Source organism: Phaethon lepturus, unplaced genomic scaffold, assembly GCF_000687285.1.
Source record: "Phaethon lepturus isolate BGI_N335 unplaced genomic scaffold, ASM68728v1 scaffold4345, whole genome shotgun sequence".
Classification (NCBI taxonomy): domain Eukaryota; kingdom Metazoa; phylum Chordata; class Aves; order Phaethontiformes; family Phaethontidae; genus Phaethon; species Phaethon lepturus.
Window position 1 is genome coordinate 89,107 of NW_010538210.1, and position 8,532 is coordinate 97,638.

General features: G+C 40.3%; 1 protein-coding gene across 1 annotated transcript in view; it reads right to left on the bottom strand.

Moving 5' to 3' along the window:
• Positions 1 to 8,159, bottom strand: part of LRCH1 (leucine-rich repeats and calponin homology (CH) domain containing 1) — a 68,481-nt gene extending 60,322 nt beyond the window's left edge. The window contains exon 1 of the mRNA XM_010286710.1: positions 8,108 to 8,159. Coding sequence (XP_010285012.1) covers positions 8,108 to 8,159 — 52 coding nt within the window. The remainder of the gene's footprint in view (positions 1 to 8,107) is intronic.
• Positions 8,160 to 8,532: the final 373 nt, after the last annotated feature.

The window sequence follows — 8,532 nt, forward strand, 5'->3', positions numbered from 1 at the left end:
CATCTTTTCCTGCCAAGAACAAGTTTGTTAAAACTCCAAAATAAAGTAACAGAATATGAAAAAAATAAGCAAGCCGGTTTAGAAAAATATTAGATGGAATCTTGATCTTTAAAAGAGTCAGCACAATTCTGGCACAATGACATGGCTTTGAGAAATGTTACTATGTTGGAAGTTGGACAGGAACTACAGAAAATAAGCACTTCCTGAGCTGAGAGTGAACAATGAAAAGCAAAAAGTTTAGGCTGGTAAATAAGCATTTAACAGCAGGCTCCAAGCCTTGTCTGGTGGCTGGCACGGTCAGGGTCCACGCTGCCATCATGCCAGTGATGACTGACCCCATCCCTCAAGGCAAAACCTTTCAATCCCTGTAGCTCTGAATACGCCTACCACAATGAAGTACCACCGCTGACTAGGACCTTTCTGACTTCACGCTTTACAGGCAGATTATCAACTGCCACTATAAATATGCACATGATATAAAACACTGCCACTGCAGAAACCAAAATGGCACTGTCAAAATAACCAGAATGATTCTAGGAGTCATACAGTTACATTTAAGTCAGTAAGGCTCTCAAAGTGTTCCAATTTTCCTACCTTCCAGTTAGAAATACATTAAATACCACTTTTCAATACATTATTAAATAAAAACTGTAGACTATTCACAGGAGAGCTAAGCAATTTAAGCCTTTAAGTCAGAAAGGCAATTCATTAAATAAGTATGCATATGCATTACTGTATCACAAAACTTAGCCAAAAATTTTAATGAAAGCAGTGATTTTAAATTTTCAGATTATAGAAAAATTCACTATAAATGTATACTTCTAACACACAGACCTACAATAGACAAAAGTTGGAATTATGCAAGTAAGTATCTATCCACCATTGAGCAGGAAATTTTTGAGAGAGAAAAAGATCTGAAATAGAAGAAATATCTGTTTTTGATATAGAGTTTTGAAATGAAGAAATTGCAAGGTAAAAAAGTCACCCAAGCAACCTTAATTCCAGCCCACCACGTTCCTATTTTTGTACTCTTCAGCACTTACTGAGTGACAGGAATTATTTTGAACAATGTATTTGCATTTGTACTAAGATACCATTCAAGGTATTCAAATGAGATGTCTGAATTGGATTTGACAAAATTCAAGCAAATCACCAGGTCTTAAAAAAATAGTAAGTTCAACTCCAGTTTCATGAGAAAATTATGCAAGTAAGAATGCTGGGAAATATATAAAGTAGTTTGTATATGACATGACACAACTGTATGGAGCTTCACCTTCTATACTGTAAGTTACCCACATTTTTATTTAGCTTTTAGGAAGCCTGTATTTCCATATTAGCTACCTGTATCTTCATTGATAACTGAAGCCACAAACTGATGGCACTGTATCTAGGACAACTTTTGAAATATCTATTTAAAAGCACTTCAGACCTTCAGCAACACTGTATCCCACCCATACATGCCTTGGCAAAGGCAGCAAGTGATCCATTATCACTGTAATTGTGTCTATGAGAATCTAATAGTCAATACTCTGTAATGAAGCAGTTGTTTCATTCTAGCTTTTCCCCCTAAATGGTAGGAAAATGCATCATCCCATAAACAAATGCTATATATTATGAAAACACTGTAAAGCAACTACAAAATGCTATATAATCCTAAGACATGCCGTACAACTTGTCATTATCCAGCATAGCAGCATACCTTGTCTCAACTACTCGCCATCTCTATCTGCCAGTAAGCATCAATGAATAATGTCCTGGATGTACAGCCAGCTTTTACCGCAGTCAGCCACTTCTACAGGCAGTGATGCTACACCAACAAAAAAGAGGCAGCAAAGACCTCCACTGACTCTGGTGTCTAACGCATCCTGGTTTGTTCGTTGACAATTATGCCACAAAGAATGCATGGCGTTTCTTCACTAAGAAACATTTTTATTTCAGTTATTTAGCAGACAGAGGAACAAGTAACAGAAGACAAAGAATGCCAAATACAGTAAAAAGAATTCTGCTTCCATGTAAGAAAAATATATATATATAGCAGTACATTGACTCAAGGCTTTCTGCTCTGAAACTACAACTTGTAACAGCTTGAGAAAAAGGTAGTTCCAGTGTCAATTCCCGAGAAAGTCATCATTACTGATGCAGTAACATAAAGCAATAACATCTAGACACTGATTAATACCACTGAGTCTAGGTGTACGACTGCTGACTCAAAACACGTAGAAAGTGCATCTATCCCAGGCAATTGGACATAAAAATGCAGAGACATTGCAAAAAAAAATGTTGGAACAGATTTTGAAGTGACTGCTGTTTTACACACACTTCCTAAGCACTACTTTTTGAGCACTGTCAGCATATTTTTCTTTTCTACCTATCTCTCATTGTTAATTCAATAATTAATATCGAAAATTTCCACCTCAAAGCCACAGACAAATTGTTACACTATAGATGCAGCAAATTTCAGCTAACACTAGTGATATACCACACAACACTGTTTTCAGTATCACTGATGGTCAGAATGGACTCAATTCATTACTTGTCAAAGTAACAACTGTAACAGCAATCATACATATTCACCACAGTTATCAGAGGGGATCTAAATGGGGGGTTTAGAGAGAGAAAAAAAAAATTCATGACTGAAGGAAGCGCAGCACTTGGAGAAAGCATGTCGCAGAGTCTGGCAGAGGTGTCACCACTAGAGGGGGTCCTGATCTCACAGCCTTGCTCAACACCCTGTAAGGTTGTTTCTCAACTCTTCCCTTCTTTTAGAGCCCATAGGAAGGCCCACCTTACCACCCCCCAGCCCGGCACTCCTATGAACCTATTGCCCACCACAGTTTTCAAAATATGACAAATGAGGCTACTATCCTTGCAACCATTACTGCAGGAAACAAATATATAAACTGGTTTCTACCCAAGTCAAGCCCTTACAAAAGTCTGTTCTCATTCAAGTGTTTTTCCCCAACCTTCCCGCAGATGATGTAAGAATCTGAGGTATCTTTGAGCTCTCTGTAGTTATAGCAACATTCGGCCTATTTCAGACAAAAGTGCCATTAAAAGTTAGAAGACACATTTGACAAAGACCCTGCTTACAAACTTTTCCTCCCCAACAACCCTCATCCAACCATTTTACTCTATTTCATCCATCTCTCCATTATGGAATACATAGCTTGCTTATCCACCATGCCCTGTAAGCCTCCAATAAAGCACAGCCAAGTATAAGAAACACACATGCTACATTTCTTCTCAGGCAGTGCACTAACTAGCCTGAAGCAATCGAACAGGATAAGCTATCTCTCCCAGACACCAAAACTTTGAGCAAATGTCACTTCAGGGTCTTCTGCTTCCTCTGTGTGAAAAAATGGTCAGGGAAGGAAGGAGCAAAAGGGTAGCAATAACTCAGTAAATTGAAGCATATTCTCACAATTAACTCTGTGGCACGTTCCAATTCCAAAAGAGACAAAGGGAATTTCTCTATAAGAAACACGCTCAAAACAGTATCACAAGCCTGGAAGAATAAAGAGGTTAATACAGCAATCTGCCTCATTATTGCACCTGCCTTTAGGTGGCAAAGTAAAACAATTACATTTCTCCTTCAGCTTCTAGTTCTTCCTCTTTAGGACAATTGTTTGGGGTTAAGATTAGCAGAGAAAAATGGTTCCTGAGGGGGCTCTGTTTACATACCGAAGATGAACCTGGTGTGGAAGTGCATGCGACTCCCTAAAAAACATACTGTAAAACAACTGGACTCTTCCTGCAGATCTCCATATAGCCATGAACATATTTAGGACTGCGGTTGGTTGATCCTGGCTGGCCACCAGGTGCCCACCCGGCCGCTCTATCACCCTCCTCCTCAGTAGGACACGGGGAGAAAACACTCATGAAATGGGTCATGGGTCAAGATAAGGACAGGGAGATCACTCACCAATTACTGCCACAGACTTGACTTGGGGAAATTAATTTATTGCCAGTTAATAACAGAGTAGGATAGTGAGAAATGGTAACAAAACTAAAACCACCTTTCCCCCATGCCCCATGAGAGTCACTCATGACTCTCCTACTTCCTCCCCCAGCCTCCCTCAGTGGCACAGGTGAACAGGGAATGGGATGCGTGGTCAGTCCATAAACACTTCATCTCTGCCACTCCTTCCTCCTCACACTCTTCCTCTGCTCCAGCCTGGGTCCCCTCCCATGGGTTACAATCCCTCACGAACTTCTCCAACATGGGTCCTTCCCACGGGCTGCAGTTCTTCACGAACTGCTCTGGCATGGGTCCTTTCCACGGGGTGCCATCCCTCAGGAACAGACTGCTCCAACTTGGGTTCCCCACAGGGTCACAGGTCCTGCCAGCAACCCTGCTCCAGCCTGTGCTCCTCTCCACAGGCCACAGTTCCTGCCAGGACCCTGGTCTGTAGTGTGGGCTCTCCATGGGCTGCAGCTTCCTTCAGTGCACATCCACCTGCTGTAGTGTGAAGTCCTCCACGGGCTGCAAGGGAACAACCTGCTTCACCATGGTCTTCTCCATGGGCTGCAGGGGAATCTCTGCTCCAACACCTGCAGCATCTCCTCCCTCTCCTTCCTTCACTGACCCTGGTGTCTGCAGGACTGTTTCTCTAACATGTTTTGCACTCCCTAAAAAAAAAAAAGGGGGCATTTTTTTACCTTTTCTTAACTGTTATCACAGAGGTATGACCAGTATTGCTGATGGTCTTGGCTTTGGCCAGTGGTGGGTCCATCTTGGAGGCAGCTGGAACTGGCTCTGTCTGACATGAGGGCAGCTTCTAGTGTCTTCTCACAGAAGCCACCCCTGCAGCCCCACTATTACCAAAATCCTGCCATGTAAACCCAATACAGGCACCCAAACACTTGTATCACATGGGGGGGGAGGGGGGAATCAGACAGCAAACACTTTCCATCAACAGAATGACCTTTAATAACATGTAGTATGAAACTCAGTTCATGGGCCATGAAGCATTCCTCCTTCTCCCACGCCTTCCGCACAACAGGGAGGATACAAGTAATTAATTTTCCCTCCTTAATAAACAACCAACCCTAAGAAGGATCAATGCATGGAGAAGCACTGGAACAGGTTGCCCAGAGAGGTGGTAGGTGCCCCATCCCTGGCAGCATTCAAGGTCAGGTTGGACAGGGCTCTGAGCAACCTGATCTAGCTGAAGATGTCCCTGCTCATCGCAGAGGGGCTGGACTAGATGGCCTTTAAAGTTTCCTTCTGACCCAAACTGTTCTATGATTCTATGATTTTATCATTCCTGTATTGTATTAGTCAGCCTCAGGAGGACTTAAATACTTCAGGTGTTTTCTCAGACACAGTAGCAGTAAAAAGAAATGTTCACCCAACTCTAAAAACTTTAAAAATTGTTCTTCATCATTTTCAGCCTTTATAGGTTGGAGAGCACTGGAGGAACAAAACCTGAAATTTTCACGATACACTATCCAGCTGATCATATTTACTGTATCAAACTATGTTTCAGTCATCTGACTGAACTGTTCATACTGGCACATGAAAAAAAAAATTTGATAGTGAACACCCACCCATATGAAAGCAGGACCTTCCCTGCCTCCTCTGTGGAAACAAAAACTAAAAGCATACCCTGATACTGGAAAGTCCTCAATATTAGCTTCAGCCATCACTGATACCCTTTAATTATTAGTATAGGATGCTGTGAGATCAAGCAAATGATGGGCTATCAGGGGACTTCCAGGTATATTAGACTTCCCACAGGACTAAGATTTGGATTATGAAATTCTTTTCTGCAAGAAGAATAGTGACCACAGGTTTCACCAACTCAAAACAAAAGTTCAAAAAGGTGTAAATTACATACATATGTATATAAACACACAGGTACACAACCTTATTTCAGTCAAGCAACTTATTTCCACCTATTGGAGAGGAGAGGAAGATGTGAAACAAAAATGTGAATTACATTCTATCCCAAAGATGGTAGTAATAGTCTTCTATTAAAAATCTCTTGTTTCAGCTACAGAGATATCTCCTTTCTTAAAGCTGTTTATTTTCAAACCCATTACCTTCCAGTTCCACAGGGGAATTCCACATGATGCATTCAAAAACAGCAGGATATAATCTAGTGGTCTACAACCTTTTCCAGCCCACAGACAATACTACTGGAAGGAACAAGATGAATGCAATGTCAAAGTTGTTTGTTTTTTTTTTTAACTTCATTCTCTTCTAATGGCTATTACTACTATTATTTTTCCTCAGACAGTGAAGAGAGGACACTATTTATGCTATGGATTATCTGCCTTGGTGACCTGCTTGAAGAGGAACTGCCTCACGTGTACCATCTGGTAGAAGCAGCACATAAACCAGTCCCTGTGAAGTGGCTCACTTGCCTGCACCCCTAAGATCATTATTTTTCACACCTGGCAGACTAAAATACTGTATTTGTTTATTTTTAATTCATTTTTATACATGAACTGTCTCACATTCTGTAAGAAAACTTGCTATGAACAGGGAAACAAAAAAAAGTAATTTGATCTTTGGGTATATCAAAGGCATGTGGGCAAAGACATGAGAAAGCTACCCAATGCTAATTTACAGTGACATGGAAAGCAGAGTATTACTCATCTAATCACTTCCCTTTCTGTCTGCCCATCTCCCACAGATGCCAGGGTTAATCTACCTTACATACATTATTCATGTACTTCTCCCACAATGGTTCTTGAAGTCAGCACAACATAATTGTAACAGTTTATCCACACAAATCACACAAATATTTTGTACCATGAAAGCTGACTTACACTATTGAGCACATCCTTAAACAACGAACTAATAATACGGCTATTACACAGGAGAGTTTTGTACCATGAAAGCTGACTTACACTTACACTATTGAGCACATCCTTAAACAACGAACTAATAATACGGCTATTACACAGGAGAAATGTGAAAACAATTATTTGAAGTTTTATTTCAAATTTTTATTAAATTTGAAAGAAATGGCTAAGAAATACTTAAGATTTCTAAACAAAACAGGAATGCATGAAAACATTATCAGAGACTGAGGTACCAAGAAAGAAAATCCTGGAATAAACAAATAAATTAAATTGTAATAAATAACCAAAAATCAGGCGGTTGTTCCTTAATAAATTAAAAAAAAAAAAAAAAGACTTCCTTGAACTGAAAGCGAAGTAAGCACAGCACATACTGTCTCTAGCCTCAAAAAACCCTCAAAACCTAAAAACCATCTAGCTGGAACTACAGACCTGTAAATTTTGCACCAAGCTCTCTTTCCTATGTAACGGTTCCCATGGCTCTTTTCTAAGTTTAAGACAACGTTTCTCAACCTTCTCATTTTTCTGTCCTTCAGAATCAAAGAACCTTGCCTTCTTTGCGGAAAACAAAACCAAAACAGCCATCTCATCCAGCATGCTGCTGTCGGTCAGGGGAGGAGCTGGGTTTGATGGATAACACATGTAACTTTTTTTTTTTTAACTTGTTTTAACAAGTCATAGTTTACATCAGGATTTTAATCTAACATCTTTGTAAGATGAGACACATCAGATACATAGACTGCAAATAGACTGTGGGAGGGAAGTAAAACACACACCCTCTACTTATAGACAATCCAGTGCCTGTGACTGAGCAGGCAGAAGCCACCTTACGCTTGCCATAATACCTGCTGGGGGACACAGGTGGGAATAAGCCAGCAGGCATTGATGGCACTTGTGGGTCAGTCTCCAACCACAGGTAAACATCAGTGCTGTTGGTATGTAACAACTGTACAGCAACGTGCATTTTGTAGTGACAAACGCATGTTTCCTTCTGGTTCATTTCCTTCATATTGGTTTGGTGGTAGTTTTCTTTGGGAGGAGCAGGATCAGCTCAGAGTCTTCTGAAATGCACAAAATTACTAATGCTTATCTATATAGCCTACTGAGCCTGGCCGACAATTCCTTCTGGTGCAGATTCATTTCTACTTTCTTATTTATTTTCTTTCCAAACTACCTTTCAGGAGGTCTAACTTCCATCTTGAATACATTGTATTACAGTGATATTTTTCTGTAAGAATCATTTTGGACTGAGTTCTCTTTCTGCAGGAATTCTGTTCTGCTTTTATGTGTATCTTACCTTGCATCTTCCTCTGCTTGATGGCTAACGTGTTCTCCAGTGTAGAAACCATGGCTTAGCATAGACACCGAACAGATTGCATATAAAGTAGGAAAAGGGACAGGAAAGTGTTAATTCACTATGCCCTCCCCACCGATAATTAAAACAAAGTGTAAAGAACTACCTGCTTTGAGGTCTAATCCTGAAAAGGCTACAATGGCTAGTTTATTCAGGCCTAAATGAGACACCTACAGGTAGATAATATGGAGTCCTGTAATGAGCAGACGGACCGCATTATTTCCCTTTAGTTATCATAGCCTGATGGGTTGGAAACTGTAAGCCAGATCTATTAGATTTTAGATTTCAGAAGTACAGTAAGCGCAGTGCACACTATTGCTATGTTTAATTTTTTTTTTTTTTACTTAATCTGCTTTTTTTCCTGCGTA